Source organism: Rhinatrema bivittatum, chromosome 6 (assembly GCF_901001135.1).
Source record: "Rhinatrema bivittatum chromosome 6, aRhiBiv1.1, whole genome shotgun sequence".
Classification (NCBI taxonomy): domain Eukaryota; kingdom Metazoa; phylum Chordata; class Amphibia; order Gymnophiona; family Rhinatrematidae; genus Rhinatrema; species Rhinatrema bivittatum.
Window position 1 is genome coordinate 195,956,870 of NC_042620.1, and position 17,587 is coordinate 195,974,456.

The window sequence follows — 17,587 nt, forward strand, 5'->3', positions numbered from 1 at the left end:
GTCACGATGGAACCCAATGTCCCAGAACTACTCCATTCGCCTCCAGCTACTGGCAGAGGTTCAGGCCCAGCTCCAGTGGTGGCTACAGGAAGACCATCTGAGCAAGGGAGTAAGACTATCCCCACTGATCTGGATCTTGCTCACCACGGATGTGAGCCTGCAAGGGTGGGGAGCCCAGTTCCAGGAACTGAAGGCCCAGGGGCAATGGGACAAGGAAGAGTCGGGATGGAACATAAACAGACTGGAAGCCCAGTCAGTCAGACTGGCCTGCCTACAATTCAGCCACAGACTCCGGGGTGAATCTGTCAGTCATGTCTGACAACGCTACAACAGTTGCCCACATCAACCGCCAGGGAGGAACCAGAAGCCAGCAGGTGTCCTTGGAAATAGACCCCCTAATGGCGTGGGCGGAAGCAAACCTGCAAGGGATCTCAGCCGCCCACATCACGGGAAAAGACAATGTCACTGCGGATTATCTCAGCAAAGAGAGTCTAGATCCAGGGGAATGGATGCTGTTGACCACAGCCTTCCAGTTGAATGTAAGTTGCTGGGGAACTCCAGCCATGGATCTCCTGGCAACCCGGTCTAACGCACAAGTTCCCAAGTTCTTCAGCTGCAGACGCGAACTGCAATCCCAGGGAATAGACGCCCTCGTCCAGACCTGGCCACAGGAAGACCTGCTGTACGCCTTTCCCCCATGGCCACTACTGGGCGGGATCATCCGCAAGAGAACGCCACAGGGAGCTAGTACTTCTAGTGGCACCGGATTGGCCAAGAAGGCCATGGGTATGCAGACATGCGAAGACTTCTTGCGGGGAACCCTCTGAGCCTACCTCCACACAGGGACCTTCTCCAGCAAGGACCGATCCTCCACGAAGACCCAACTGTATTCTCTCTTACGGTCTGGCCATTGAGAGGACTCGCCTGAAGAATGGATACTCTAAGGCAGAGATTGACACCTTGCTCCGAGCATGCAAGTTCTCCACGTCTCTAGCTTACATACAAATATGGAGAATATTCGAAGCCTGGTGTGAGGACCGCAACATCCTCCCACGGACAGTCAAAATCCCCATGATCCTAGAATTTCTGCAGGATGGCTTGAAGAAGGGGTTGTCTCTCAACTCCCTCAAGGTTCAGGTGATCGCGCTGGCCTGCTTAAGAAACAAAGTGGACGGCATCAGTCTATCAACCCATCCAGACGTTTCCCGCTTCCTCAGAGGGATCACACAAATCCGACCATTAAAATGGCCGGTGCCCCTAGGAAGTCTAGTACTAGATTGAGATTCCATAACGGGAGCTTCCTTCGGACCTACTCGCTGTCTGCCATTACAACTCCTGACCTTGAAGACTGCATTCCTAGTGGCAATAGGTTCAGCCCGTCGCATATCCGAGCTTCAAGCCCTATCCTGTCGAGAACCGTTCCTCAGGTTCACACCGGGAGCCATACAACTACACACGGTCCCCTCTTTTTTTTTTTTTTTTTTTTTCTTTTTCTTCCGAAAGTGGTTTCTCAATTTCATCTAAACCAAACCATATCGCTACCATCTCCAGACTAACATAAGGACTCTGAAGACTCACACCGTCTTCGCTATCTAAACGTCGGCAGACTCCTAGTCCAATACCTGGAAAGATCAGGATCCATATGAAAGATGGACCACCTATTCGTCATTCACAGCTGGAAGAAACAAGGGGAAACGGCCTCACGGGCAACCATAGCCCGCTGGATCAAAGAAGTAATAGGGCGGCCTACGTAGAGGCAGGGAAGTCTCCACTTCTACAAGTGCCCAGGCAGTGTGCTGGGCAGAAACCAAGATGCTGTCGCCTGCCGAGATCTGTCGGGCGGCGAAGTGGTCCTCCATACACACCTTCTCCAGGTTCTACTGCCTGGATGTCCAGGCCCGGGAGGACACATTTGCAAGGGCATTACTAAGAGGGCCACGGGCAGCCTCCCACCCTGTTTGGGAGTAGCTTTTGTACATCTCATTGGTCCTGAGTCCATCTGCTACATGCTAGGAAATGAATTTTATTTTCCTTAGTGTAGACAGATGGACTCAGCATCCCGCCCACGGCTGCAGTGAGATCCAGAAACCTCTGGTGACGATCCCAGAGAACAAGACAAGCATGGGTAAGCCAGGTATTACCCCTAGTTCAAGACACCCGAGTTGCCGGGTGTCTGCGATACTCGGTTGAATGCACTGGCGGGCTCCACCTTGGAAATCAGTTGAACCAGTCCTAGTTAATCAAGTTATTAAAACACACATATAGCCACAATTGCTTTTCGAGGAGAATACTGAAGAACTAAGCTTCCTGCACAGGTATACGTAGGCTGACATCAGCTTGAAATCTGACTCTGTCTCCTATCTGCTATCCTATACACTATACCCATTGGTCCTGAGTCCATCTGTTTGCACTAAGGAAAATAAAATTATCAGGTAAGTACTTTCTCCATTGCTTAGTTGCCTCACAAAAGTCCTGTTTGTGAAGGCATTAGTTATTACCCCTCCCCTTTCCCCAAAAGCAGAGAGGTGCACTGCAGTAATGTTTTCAGTGCTACTGTTAGTCTATGGGCAGAAGCAGGAGTTCTGGTGCCAGAACCTGCAGTCTGGATTTATGCACAGAAAACATGCTTTGTGTACACAAAACGTGTTTTCTGTGCATATGATTTATGTGCACAAAATATTTTTTTGCACTAAGCATTTTGTGTGCATAAAGTATATTTTCTGCGAACAAAATAAATATAAATCATGTTTTGTGCGCATAAGGCTTATGAGCACAAAACCTTTTTTTTTATTGACACATTGTCAGACTCCTGTACTACCCAAGTTAAAATGTGCGGTTGGCCTGTGTTGCATGCACACATTTTTAACGCCTGATATATTAGCATACTACTTGCTGACTGCATTGGGAGTTTAATATTTATTTATTTATAGTGCCCGTGTTAAACTGTGCACTGAAATCCAGTGGATTTCAGTGCACAGTCTTAATGCAGGACTTAACATCCGTCTCAGAGCTAGCTCCCAATGATTGCTTTAGCAAACTGAGGAGAGCACACAGGAAGGGATGCTGTCCCTTGGTAAATTGCTTTTGACGGATTAGATACCAAAGTGACAAGCCCACAATTAATACCTTGTAACTAATTTTAATATTTTATTAGTAGCTTTTCATTGAAATTAAGGACAAAAACCACCCATAATTTGTATTCCATAATGCTTGAAAGCATTTCCTCATTTTATCAGTTTTTCTGAAGTGACAAATATGGAATAGTTCAGGTCTTTGAGTAGGTATTATAATATTTTGGTGCCTTTATTTTTACTGTCACATTTGGATCTTTTGAAGTGAATGTATGGTGTATTTGTCTTTTATGGGATTCTTGGTTGCACTGTAACTTAAGCTCCATGTTCTGTCTTTTTTTTTTTTTTTTTTTTTTTTTTTTTTTTTTGAGCCTATGCCCTTGGCTCAGTAAAGTATTTTGAAGGAATTATCTAAGTAATTTACCTGGTTCTAGATTCTTTAGTTAGTCTTTACAGTATTTCTCCTTTCTGGCGGGTTTTTTTTTTTTTGGGAGGGGTTTTTTTTTAAAAATGGAGATTCACTGATATTGACTGAATATACTTTGCTGATTTTTGTTTCTCTTTGGCATTGACAAGATTTTTTTTCCTTCCTTCTTCCCAGTGAGAGAGAAGAGGAAGAGTAATCACTTCAACCATGTAAGTGAAACAAACTAGCTTTATTAAGTCTCTAGAAATGTGCATATATATTTCATTACATAAAACATTAAAAGTGAAAATTTGAGTAGAATATATACTCGCACCAAAAAAAAGCAAACAAAAAACAATTATCAAAGTATTCACATGAACTGGCCCAGTGGTGTGCTGCCATATAGAGAAATGGATTGATTTATTTAAAATTGTCTCTTGCTCCTCTAATGTTCCGGGCAGGTAACAGCTTTTGCAAACATAAAATACTTGTTTTACATTTAAGATTAGACCAATAAATAAAACAGTACACCCAGGTCTGGGAGTGCTGCAGAGGTGGTGTTCACATTCCCTGGAGGGGAAGTTACGGAGTCTTGACTATTGCTTAGAGGTGACATCTAGTAGCAAGGTTTAGGGTCCATGTTAGCTTGCTTTTGGAGGGAGCCATAGTTTGTGGCCTTGACAGGATAGTCTCTACAATAGCTGGACTGAATTGGAGGAGGATTTAAAAATAAGGGGGGAACTCATGTAATTGAGTGGAAGCTGCTGGTGCCACAGCTCAGTAGCAGCTGATTCCAACTGAGCTGGGAACCCAAAGGTGCAGGAGGAAAACTCTGGTCCCAATAAAAATAAATAAATAAAATTTCAGGTAAAGACCAGTGTTGTATCTTATAAAACTTTGACTTTACAATAGGTATTTAGGTAAGTGTGCTCATTTTGATCTATTGACTGAAATCTTTTCTGTTCGTTTGGTTTAGATTAACTGAATTGATTAGCTGTAGTTCCTGAAAAATCTAAATCCTTTTCAGTTCATTTAGTTTAGTCCCATTAAAATCTCAGGAGGAAGAAAGGCATGCATTTTTTTTGTACTTCAAGCCAGACAGAGTGGAACTACTTGGGGATGAGACAAGGAAGGAGCAGGGCTAATCATATTTCACATTTTTTCAGCCAGCCTCTTAGCTGGCAGTTGCATGTCATGACTTAACCATTTTTTCAGGTGAAAGTGAAATTAAGAGCAATTCATGCAATAACCATTTTGTTCTCAGTCATTCCTCTGTTGAATCTTGGAAAGAGGCAGAGGTTCTGAAGCTTCTTGCTTCAAAACTTAGTGAAGAAAAGATAATTTTATAGGTAAAGCAGGCTGGTGGTTTTATTTTAATTATTTTGATTTATATTCTGCTTTTTGACTATTCAAAGTTAATTCCATTCATAGGAACATAAGATATGTCATACATGGTCAGGCCAAGGGTCCATCAAGTCTACTATCCTGTTTCTAACTGTGGCCAATCCAAATCACAAGTATCTGGCAAGTACCCAAACATTAAGTAGCTCCTTGAATACCACGGTGTGCATATCTGCTGCTTCTGTTGGACTACATTGCATGACCTGGTTGAGAGCAAGCAGCATTCATTCGGGATGATGTACACACCAAACTTGATGATCTGCCATGTCTGCGCGGCAATCTTTTTGATGAAAAATTGATAGAAACCGTATCCCAGAATAAAGAACAAATTATGGCAGTCCAGTTGCTTTCTACAAGAGCTGAACCACACCCTTCCAGCAGAAGACTCTCTTTTAAAAGTCCTTATCCGAGAAGGTCATACAGGTCTTATTATCAATATAATCTACTTCTTCTACAGACATTGTGCCAACAATCACGGCCAGCTTCCCCCCTCCCTCCCCGGGACTTATTTTCTTACTGTACATATTACTTAAGCAAAATGGGTTTACTCACTGTACTCTGTGTGATAAGTGCCTGACTGATCTACTGTCTTTTTATACTTCCTAGTATGGACACATTGTAACATCTGAAAGTCCTTACCCACTTGTGATCTGTAGTAATTAATAAATTCTCTCATGTCACTGGCATCATGGCAATAGGAGAGGAAGATGAAGGATCTTCCTTCAGAGACATGGAGCTAGCATAAGTAGTAGTGGTAATGAGGCATAGGAGGATGACCAGGAGCCTTCCTATCAAGCTCTGAAGATATTTTTTTTTCAAAAGGGTAAGCCAACTAAAGAGGGGGAGGGCTGACTGAAAAGGTGGAGCTGCAGCTGCCTGCTCTCATGTCCATTGTTAGTATGGTGCACAGGCAGAAATAATCAACACAGTGGAGGGTTGCAGCAGGAGTGTTGGTACACTAGGAGTAAAAGAACATCAGCCAAAATCAGTACGGTTCCCTTTTCTGCTTTGACCAGTGTCTGCAGCAGATCTTTGTCTAGCTGATTCATTCAGATGAATCGTGTGAGTGATTTGAAGAATTAGAGGAAGGAGATACAGAGGACCTAGTAGCAGAGAGAGGTTTGGAGAACCTAGTTACTAGCATGATATCCAGTGAGCAGCTACTGGCTGAAAGCAATTCTGCCAGGGTCAAGATTGCACCCCAAGAACAGCAGGTAGTGTAGAGCATAAAAGCCATCTAATCTTTTTTACTTCCTGGTTCACCCTCAGCCCCAGCAGCAGCAACCAAGGATCCAAAGAAGGGATCTTATAAGACATCAAATGTATGGAGGCACTTTACAGTTGAGGAAGATCGGCATTTTACAGAATGATTCACTGTTGAAAGGCCATCAGAAGGAAGGTATCTGGCCATCTTTTAAACAGTAGTATGTACCATTTGCAAAAGGAAGACTCGTTAATGGCAGTTTCTGGGGAGATAGGTACTAGTCTATCGACCCTGACCTTTGCTCAAAGGATCAAGGAAGTCACCTCCTAAATTGAACCCCCTAGCGCCTTCCCTTATAGAGGTGACAGGTTGGGTTTTGTTCAGCATTACAGTCCTGGAGCGGGTCAGCATGGCTAATTCATCCTGCTATCTATGGAAACACCGTTCACGGTAAGCAAACTTGCTTTTTTTTTTTTTTTTTAACTTTGTGTGTTTATGTATGTTTGAAACTGAAATCCGCTCTGAACACTGAGGAAGTAGCGGACCATAAGAACTTTTTAATAAATAGCTTCAGCAGTTGGCAGTAGACTAGTATTCTCCTTTCCCTTCATAGCAAGAGATGCCCAGTACAAATTTGTCTTGACGACTCATCAAGGTCATATACTAAGCCTGTTGGCATACTACACACAAGGCTGCAATCTGATGTGATCTTGCCAAGATTGTCCAGTGTGTTCTTTCCTGTCCACAAGCCAGAATGCCTAGTAAACATATATTCTCATTGTAGAGGACATTGTGAGTCCACATCATTCACGGCTATTGTTGGTGTTTGTGGAAAAATTGTTTTTTTTTTAAGAGAAACCTCTCTACTAGATTTCCCTGAATATCCATGGAAGTGATAGGAGGCCTGAGTGTATAGCTGCATTAAACCAATGCCCTTGCTTTTAGGCCTCAGCATCTTGCTGTTTTGTGTTTGCCGCTCTTTCTGCTGCTGCCTAGCATGTTCTTTCTGCCTGGCTTCTCTACTGGTTGTACAAGACCCCAGAAAGAAAACCATACACAAAGATTTCTTCCCTGCTCCTCTCTGGATGCCATGGTATCTTGAAGCCTTGCTCCTCCTGCCTTGCCTCTCTTAGCTTCATCATCTTGCTGCATTGTCACTGCTCTTGTTGCCTTACTCTGTATTTTGTGTCTTGGGGTGTTGGTGTAGTTGTTGTTGGCCTTTGGCCCTCTCTTGGAGCGTTTTTACTACTGTGTTTATTTTACCCCTCTCATGGTGCTTTGGGATTTTCATGATACTGTTGGTGTCTCGTCTCACCACCCTTGGTGTCTAAGTACTGTTCCCTCTTCTGCTGATGTCTGCCTACAAGCTTCATTAAACTTGGATGGAAGATCCCCAGTATTAGTACAAAATAGGATGTAATGCTTCCCTAACTGACTTTCGTGGAAGCAAATGAAATGACATCAAAACAAATTGAAAATGTCAGTGGAACTGAAATAACAAACCAAATTGAAATTTTTTTTCTGTGCACATCCTAGAGTTTATTTCTTTGTCAGTTTATTCTACAAATATGGTTCTCTATAGGGACAACAAGAAAATAGTTGTAAACTACGAGGGTAAGTCAGTAAGTAAGTCACAAATTTCTACTAAGGTAATAAAACATATATCTGTAATGTTGTCATATTCCATAGATGGCAGCACCTTAGAAGTGCTTATGTACATAAATAGTTATTTAAACTGTGCATGCGCAGGGGCTGTGTACACAAAGAAAATGGCTGCCGTGTTGACAGATTGTACGGTCGAAGAACAACATGCTGTTGTCCGATTTTTATGGGCTAAGGGCTTAGTGGCAAAAGACATTCATAAAGAAATTATCTAGTATATGGAGAGAAATGTCTTTCGCGTAAAGCAATTTATAACTGGACTGATAAATTTGCACAAGGACGTGCCAACGTGAACGACGAAACCAGACCTGGTCGACCTATAGAGATTGCGACAGAGGCAACTGTGAAGCAGGTTGAAGAGATGGTTCGCCCTAACCGGAGGGTAACAATTGACTAAGTTGCCAAAGAAATTGGGTGTTCTCACAGATTAGCATATTCCTTAGTGCACGATGCATTGAACTTTCGCAAAGTCTGTGCAAGATGGGTTCCCAAACAGCTGACCGAAGACAATAAGAACAACCGGATGGGTGGGTGTTTGGAAAATTTCTGCCGTTATGCAAACGAAGGTGAATCAATGATGGCACGTATTGTTACTGGTGACGAGTCATGGGTGCACCACTATCAACCAGAAGCGAAACGCGATTCCATGCAGTGGAAGCATCCACTATCACAGACACCGAGAAAGTTTAAGCTTGTGCCTTCTGCAGGAAAGGTGATGTTGACTGTGTTTTGGGACCGAGATGGGATAATCTTTTAACCATTTTTCAGAAGCGTGGTGAATCTGTTAATTCGGCTTCCTACTGTGCTACTCTATTAAAGCTTAAAGGAGCTATTCGTAGAAAACGCCCATATCTGGAAAAGAGGAGTGCTGATTCTTCACGATAATGCCAGACCACACACTTCGAATGAGACTCGTCAGACAATTGCAAACCTGCACTGGGAAGTTCTTGAACATCCACCATACAGTCCGGATTTGGCACCCAGCGATTTTCACTTGTTTGGCAAACTGAAAAGCCATCTCGGTGGTAAACATTTCACCAGCGATGAAGTGGAACAAGAGGTGAAGCGCTGGTTACGATGCCAGCCAAAAGACTTTTACGCAGAAGGTTTTGACGGACTTTTCAAACGCTGGGACAAATGTATAAATGTTTGCGGCGATTACGTTGAAAAGTAGTTTTTTCCCAAAAAACTGTTTGTGACTATATTCTGTATATTTCACAGTAAATAATTCATCTTTTGCATTTAAATACATTTCATGAATTTTAATCCCTTGTATGTTTGTGACTTACTTACTGACTTACCTTCATATTACTAAATTTCACATTTTTAGGCCAAACCGTTTTCCATTGCTGTTTCTTATTGCAGGCTGTACATGCCACAAGTTCATTATGTTCGTTTTTTTTTTTTTTCTTACTAATTCATGTACTGGTAGTCATGACCACCTTTAGAAATAGGAGATGTAATACTATATTTCAGAAAGTGAGTATGCACTGCAGATCACTCTGGGGCTTATTAATATCGGCTGACATTTTACAGATATTCACAGCACCTCTTTCACTTTTATTTGCACTTTTTAATTGGTGAGAGAGATGTGCATGAAACTTATGCAATAAGACAAATTCTGAACTTAAAATAATTTGGGCTGATATCTAGGAGCAATTGGCATTTCAACACACAGGTTAAATGGGTAATATTAGTTTTACATATATTTCCATTTCCCTTCCCTCATTAGGTATTGAACAAGTTTGCATGATTTTACCTGTTCTTGATGTTTTAGTCTCCCTTGATTATTTCATTCTCTAATTGGGAAAATATAACCGTTGTGACTTGATATTTTGCAAAGACATATTTGCAGTGGAGAAAAGTGAATAGTGTAGCCTCAAGGATGAGGACTAGGACCTGTTAATATATTCATACACAGACTATCTGCACGGGTCTAAGGTGCATTTGGGAGTAGCTTGGTCTTATTACTATTTCTTTGTCTTGTGTATGTGATGTTGCTTAGGGCTTAGGTGTTTATAAATTGTAAATTTAAGTGTTTTTATCCAGCTAATTAGGAGCTCTTTGAGAGTACAAAAAAACCGTATTTGTCTTGCAGCCCAGGTACTACTTGGATACTTTTTTTTTTTTTTCTAGTTGAATTCAATACATTTGTGCAATTGGAGATGTGAGAAAATATTAGGGGAAGTGGTGTTTTTCCTATACTTGTAGATATTTTTCTTTGCATATGTGTGTTTGTGGTGGAATAGTATTTTACCAGTGTTTCAATTAAATTAGTTGAGAAACATAACTAGGATTTCTGATTTTAGGTTTCAAGTTTCATTTTTCCAAAGGTTGCAGAGTAAATGATGAATAGGGGAATTGAATTGCAGTTTGCAGTTCTAACCGGTTATTTACTCCCATTCTGCTGTGAAAATAATTGATACTATTAATTAGGCATGTGTGTGTTTCTGTATACAGCCCTCAACAGTCCTCCTTGTTAATTACGAGTAGCCTGAATGGCTTTGTGAGCAGGAGGAGGGAGCTGCTAGTGTGGCCCGAGACAGCCTGATGCCATCAAGTTCAGATGAACTCCTATTAGAGATGTGGAGGGTGAGACTGCAGTGGGAGGGTAAGAGGCTGGGGGAGGGAGATGAAAAGGGAGCAAAAAAGGCAAATAGGGAATATATGGGAGAAGGCAGCATGGGCTATATAGTAGCTAGTACAGCTTGAGCTGCCATGAGCAGATTTTCAGAATTCTTCAGGATGGTTTTATATCTGACAATGAACTTTTTTTTTTTTTTTACTTTACAGTTGCTGTTTCAGCTATTTTAACGCATGTTGATGGCCCTATTAGGTATGCCCGCGCGATACAGTAAATAAAATGTGCAGCCAAGCCGCACATTTTACTTTAAGAAATTAGCACCTACCCAAAGGTAGGCGCTAGTTTCTGTCGAAAGTGCACAGAAAAGCAGTAAAAAAAAAAAAAGTAAAAAAAAGTTTAAAAAAGAAGAAAAAATTTAAAATGGGCCGGCGGCTGTTTGGCCGAATACCAGACGCTCAATTTTGCCGGTGTACGGTTTCTGAGCCCGTGGCTGTCAGCGGGCTTGAGAACAGACGCCGTCAAAATAGTGTCGGCTGTCAAACCCGCTGACAGCCGCCGCTCCAGGCTAAAAGGAGGCGCTATGGACGCGCTAGTGGTCCTAGGGTCTCCTTTTGCCTGTTTCTACCGCACCACCTAATTTAAATACTGAATCGCGCACACCGGCGGACTTTACTGAATCGGCCTGTATGGTACTTAACAACCCTGTGGGATTTTTCATTGAAACTGGCCTAGACTAAGAGACCAGAGCGAAAATAGCAGTTTGAAGGGAAACTAAGAATGGGCAGTTATGAAGTATAGCCTGGAGCTATTTAATGCTACATCTAGAAGGGTCCATCAAGCCCAGTATCCTGTTTCCAACAGTGGCCAATCCAAACCACAAGAACCTGCCAAGTACCCAAACATTAGAGAAATCACAAGCTACCATTGCTTAATTATTGTAATAGCAGTTTATGGATTTTTCCACTAGGAGCTTATCCAAACCATTTTTAAACCCAGTTTCACTAACTTCTATAACCACATCCTCTGGCAAAGAGTTCCAGAAAAAGAATGTTCTTCGATTTGTTTTAAATGAGCTACTTGCTAACTTCATGGAGTGTCCCCTGGTCCTTCTATTATCTGAGAGTGTAAATAACTGATTTGCATTAACTTTGTTCAAGTCCTTTAATGGTTTTGTAACTTGTATCATATCCCCCCTCAGTCTCTTCTCCAAACTGTACAGCCCTAACTTCTGCAGCCGTTCCATGCCCCTTATTTTGGTTGCCCTTCTCTGCAGTTTCTCCAGTGCAGCTATATCCTTTTTGAGATGTGGCGACCAGAATTGCACACAGTATTCAAGGTGCAGTCTCACGATGGAGTGATTAGAGGCATTATGACGACATCCGATTTTTTTTTTTTTTTTTTTTTTATTCCCTTCTAATAATTCCTAACATTGTTTGCTTTTCTTGATCGCCATAGCACACTGGACTGACAGTTTCAATGTGTTATCCACTATGATGTCTAGATCTCTTTCCTGGGTGGTAAGTTCTAAGAGAGAACCTCTTACCTGCAGCACAGGCCATCGGAAGCCCCACGAGGACCGGACAGGGAGCTGGGAGGGAGAGCGGCGCAGCAGCCCATCGGGGTAAGGCTTTCACAACCTCGCCCCTACCTCCGACAGGCCCGCACCGACCACGTGACCGAATCAGACGCTCGGCGCCGCTCCAGGCCACCTACCTGACGCCCCCAACACCGAACCAGCCAATCCAGACGAGTCGCCCCTACGACGGCACTCAGACGCGACTGCAGGCCCTTTAAAGAGACGGACAGATCTTAGGCGTCGCGCGTCGAAGGAGCGCGAAAAAGGGGCCAGCCCCTCTGTGCGCCCCTTAGTGCAGCCCGAGGGCAGCCAGAAAGACAACACCCTCCAGGGATAATACCTACCATATAGAAAATATTCTGTTATTGGCTTACCCCTTACCTTCCTCCCGGCAATACATCACACAAAGATGCACCTCCATCCTATTCCCACAATCAAGAGAAAATCCAGAACGAACACTTTACCAGACCCAATTCACATAGCCAGACAACAAAGACTCCTCTCTATCATGACATCTCCCATCACACAACTTCTAGGCCTCTCACTTTTCACTGTAACCCTATTCAATGCACATACTCAATGATTACCTTATAGACAACAACCCAGACATATGTGCAATAACTGAAACTTGGTTAAAACCATCAGATATAGCACTAACAAACCAACTACCAACACAAACCTTTGACCTCTTCTCAATACCTAGACCCAAGAAAAGAGGAGGACGACTCCTACTTGCTGCAAAAAAACAACTGGGCCTAACCATACAACAGTCATACTCCACTACAAAACTCGAATTCTCCCTGTTCAAATCTCAACAACTTCAAATATGCCTCATCTACGCTACACCAGGAACTCTAGACGCTAACCCCTCTCCTTTAATAGAGCTGATAGCCAAACACCTCAACTCAGACAAACCGACCATCATCCTTGGAGACTTCAACTTACACATCGACTCCGTCCCTCAATCCACAAACTGCGAAACCTTCCTTACCTCCCTCAGTCACCTAGGATTCACACAAATAGTCAGCGGTCCCACACACAAGGCAGGTCACACATTAGACCTCATCTTTATCAATGACAGCTTATCCATCCATGCCAATCCCTCCTGTACACCAGTCCCCTGGTCAGATCACCAGATCATCGACACGACCCTCAAAACGAAAAACACACCACCACCACCAAAACCACCATTCATTTTAGGAAACCGTACCCACTGGACTTACTTAACGAACAATGCTCCAAAGAACTCAACCAACTAGACCTCTCAGACGCCAACACAGCCACCACCTCATGGATCAAACTCACTAACAAAATAGCAGATCAATTCTGCCCAATCTCCTCCAAAGAAATACAACCGGCACGGGACAACAGAAAACCGTGGTTCACTCCGGAACTCAAATCCCTGAAACAAAAACTACGAAATAAAGAACAAAGCTGGAGAAAAAACCCCTCACTCACAGCTCGTCTGGACTACAAAGCCACCCTCAACACCTACAGAAATGTCATCCACAAAACAAAGAAGGACTTCTATGCAAGAAGAATTCACAATTTCACCTTCGTCTCTAAGGCTCTATTCTCTTACGTTTCATCTCTTACCAAACCAACGCCCCCATCCATTCCTGACCAACAAGCGCTCAACAAGGCCAATGAACTTGCCACCTACTTTAAGACAAAAATCTCTAACCTTACTTGCTCCCTTACAAACCCACAACTCTCCACCAACACCTCTTAGCACATACCAACCCACTCAGAATGCCAGCCTAGAGTCATTCGAGCCCACATCCGCCATGGAGATCGAAAACATACTCAAGAAAATTAAACCAGCCGCACATCCCTCTGACCCACTTCCAACAAATTTGCTCACTGCCATCCCAAACACCGTCGCAAAACCCATTGCGGAGATCATCAATACCTCCTTAGCCCAAGGCAAGGTACCCAATCAGTTAAAACTAGCAATTCTTAAACCACTACTGAAAAAACCAAACGCTTCACCCACTGACCCAGCTAACTTCAGACCCATTGCAAACCTACCCTTGATTGCCAAACTGATGGAAAAAGCTGTCAATAAACAACTTTCCGAATATCTCGAAGATCACAACATTCTTTCTCCCGCACAATACGGTTTTCGAAAATCCTCCTGCTTTCTCTCACTGACACCATACTTTTGAACCTGGAGAAAAAACAATCATACCTACTGGTTCTTCTAGATTTATCCTCAGCTTTCGACACGGCAAATCACGCACAACTCTTAGAACAACTATCAAACATAGGAATCAAAGGTACTGCTCTCAGTTGGTTTAAGTCGTTCCTATCCAACAGGTTCTACAAGGTCAGAATAAACAACAAGGAATCTGAGCCCATCCTATCAGACCAAGGCGTACCACAAGGTTCATCCCTCTCACCCACCCTGTTCAACATTTACCTCCTCCCCCTCTGCCAACTGCTATCAAAACTCAAGCTTACTGACTACCTCTATGCAGACGACATCCAGATCCTCATCCCTATCTTACAGCTCGATCCAGTAAAGTGTGCTCCGTCGGAGCGCACTGTCACCCTGCTCTGGACGCGTGTTTTCCCTTACCCCTTATTCAGTAAGGGGAGGAAAACACGCGGCCCGCCCGCGGCACCTAATAGCGCCCTCAACATGCAAATGCATGTTGATGGCCCTATTAGGTATTCCCTAGCGATCCAGTAAGTAAAATGTGCAGCCAAGCCGCACATTTTACTCTAAGAAATTAGCGCCGCCCAAAGGTCGGCGCTAATTTCTTCCGGCGCCAGGGAAGTGCACAGAAAAGCAGTAAAAACTGCTTTTCTGTGCACCCTCCGACTTAATATCATAGCGATATTAAGTCGGAGGTCCCCAAAAAGTAAAAAAAAAGTAAAAAAAAAAATAAAAAAAAATTTTGAATTCGGCCCGCGGCTGTCGGGCCGAAAACCGGACGCTCAATTTTGCCGGCGTCCGGTTTCCGAGCCCGTGGCTGTCAGCGGGCTCGAGAACCGACGCCGGCAAAATTGAGCGTCGGCTGTCAAACCCGCTGACAGCCGCCGCTCCAGGCCAAAAGGAGGCGCTAGGGACGCGCTAGTGTCCCTAGCGCCTCCTTTTCCCCGTTTGCACCGCGTCGCCTCATTTAAATACTGGATAGCGCGCACCGGCGAGGGGCCGGTGCGCGCGCCGGGAGAGCGGGCGTTCGTCCGCTCTCCCGCGGACTTTACTGGATCGAGCTGACAGAATCTATTCAAAAAACCTTCACCTACTGGAAGGACTGGCTACAACCAATCAAACAACTACTCTCCAACCTTAACTTGATTTTAAACTCCAGCAAAACAGAGATGATACTTATTTCACACAACCCACGTATCTACTCATCCAGCCCTTCGCAATCCACTTCCTTAAATATCGATCTCTCCTCAGATGTCAGGGATCTAGGAGCATGGCTTGACAACAAACTAAACTTAAAAAAATTTATAAATACCATCACCAAGGACTGCTTTTACAAATTACAAGTCCTCAAAAAGTTAAAACCACTCCTTCACTTCAACGACTTTCGACTTGTTCTACAATCCATCATTTTTTCCAAACTCAACTACTGCAACGCAATACTACAAGGCCTCCCCGCCAACAGTATCAAGCCTTTACAGATGGTACAGAATGCTGCAGCCAGAATCCTAACAAACACCAACAAAAGAGACCATATCACCCCTATTCTTAGCAACCTCCACTGGCTACCCATCAAACAGAGAATCCTATTCAAATCCCTCACCATTATTCATAAAGCAATACACAACATCGCACCTATCTCACTCCAGACTCAACTTCGTCCACATTTATCCTCCAGACCCATCAGAAGCGCTTACTGAGGCACATTATTCGCACCTCCAGCAAAAACAATACTAAGAAAAAGAGCGCTCTCAACTTCAGGACCCCACCAATGGAATGCTCTCCCCCCAGACCTACGTCTCGAACCCAGTCTACCAGAGTTCAAAAAAAAGTTAAAAACCTGGCTCTTCAGGCAAGCGTTCCCATCTCCGGAATGTAACTAGGTTCCTTATTCTGACTTTTTTCAGGTCCCTTACTCCCACCCCCTCACTACACATTCCTCCCTCCTGCCTTCCTTCCCCCTGCCACCCCCATTCTTGATAACCATACCAGTAAACCTTTGCTAATTTGTATTTATTGTCGCTAATACCAATACGATATATATTTATGTAACACTATATACTTATTTACTCTCAAGTTATTTAATTGTCATTTATGATCTATACTATATATATTTATATTTATTTATTACTATTCCTTTTGCCCTCAAGTTATATTTAGTTTTTGTCTATCATCCTGCTATTATTATCCTCATTGTTTAACCTCGTTAAATCACAGAATATGGAATATCTATGTTCACTCTTTAATTGCAATGTTTAACTCGTTTTTAAAATACGGAAACGTTTAATTGTTATTGTGAATGTTCAATGTTCCATGTAAAAAGCCCCGGTCGGACCTCCCAGACCAGGGCAACTTATCGTTTCATGTAAACCGGATTGATTTGTATCTAATACAGGAATTTCGGTATATAAAAATTAAAAATAAATAAAATAAATATTGTGTAACTACAGCAAGACTCTACATAATTTTGTGTCATCTGCAAATTTGATCACCTCAGTCGCCGTATCCCTTTCCAGATCATTTATAAATGTTAAAAAGCACTGGTCCAAGAGATTTTTTATTCCTCTGTTTTTACTTTTTAAACGTTTAATTCCTTTCTACTCTTTCTTTTGTCTCCTCTCATTTTCTCTTACTACAGCTCATCTTTTTCCTCCTAAAGCTCCTTTTTTTCAAGCCTGAATCCACCATGCTATTTTCTCCTTCCATTTCTCTATTCTGTGATCTCTCCTATGGTTTTTCCCTACCCTCTCTGTGCCTTCTTGTGCAACTGCACCACCTAACCTCGCCCTGCCAACTGTTAATCTTTTCTACCATTCCATTTCCCCCCGTCTGTCTCCTTTTTGTTTTCTTTCCTCCTTTGGACGGATCCTCCCCAGCAAGAGAATCATGATTCATGCTATGTCTGATGCCTCCTGCCATACAGCTTGAACTGCATGAGGCACAGTTCATATCTACAGTGTCCTAGGTAGACACAACATAGTAATGATAGACCCAGTAGTTCATCCAGTCTGTGCAGCAAGCTTTTTTTTTTTTTTTTAAAGTAGTAAATACCACACTGTACAGGTTACATCCCCCCTTGCCTTCTGTTGACCTGCACAGAGCGGCAGCTATTACCCTTATCTCTCACCCCCCCCCCCCCATAGTGCCTTCTGCACAAAGAGGCAGTTACTACCCTTAAGTTATACCTCATCTCCTATAGTTTACCTGCCTCCCCCATGCAAACTATAAGTCAAGCCTATCTGGTAAGAGGGAGCATATGTGGCATGAAGTACTGCTTTCTTCCTGCTAGCCAGCCTACAGAGGCAGGGGTGGGGGAGTGGGAGTGTAATTGGCTGTGTAAGAGAGGGCAGCAGTGAATGCTGGAGGATCAACGGTGGGGGTGAAAGATCCCATACATATATATAACCCCCTGTTACCCAACTTCTTCCTCCTTGGTAGACTGGTTTTCTATGATTCTTTTTTTATTCAGAAGCTAATGAATAAAACCTGCACTAAAACTGAAGTAAAATTTTAGTACAGTTTTAA

At 43.2% G+C, this 17,587-nt stretch overlaps 1 protein-coding gene across 2 annotated transcripts in view; it reads left to right on the forward strand.

Moving 5' to 3' along the window:
• The window catches only part of CCNYL1 (cyclin Y like 1), a 261,805-nt gene that overhangs the window by 84,934 nt on the left and 159,284 nt on the right, over positions 1-17,587 (forward strand). For both annotated transcript variants that reach the window (XM_029606368.1, XM_029606367.1), the window contains exon 3: positions 3,673-3,707. In XM_029606368.1, the coding sequence (XP_029462228.1) occupies positions 3,673-3,707 (35 nt within the window). The remainder of the gene's footprint in view (positions 1-3,672; positions 3,708-17,587) is intronic.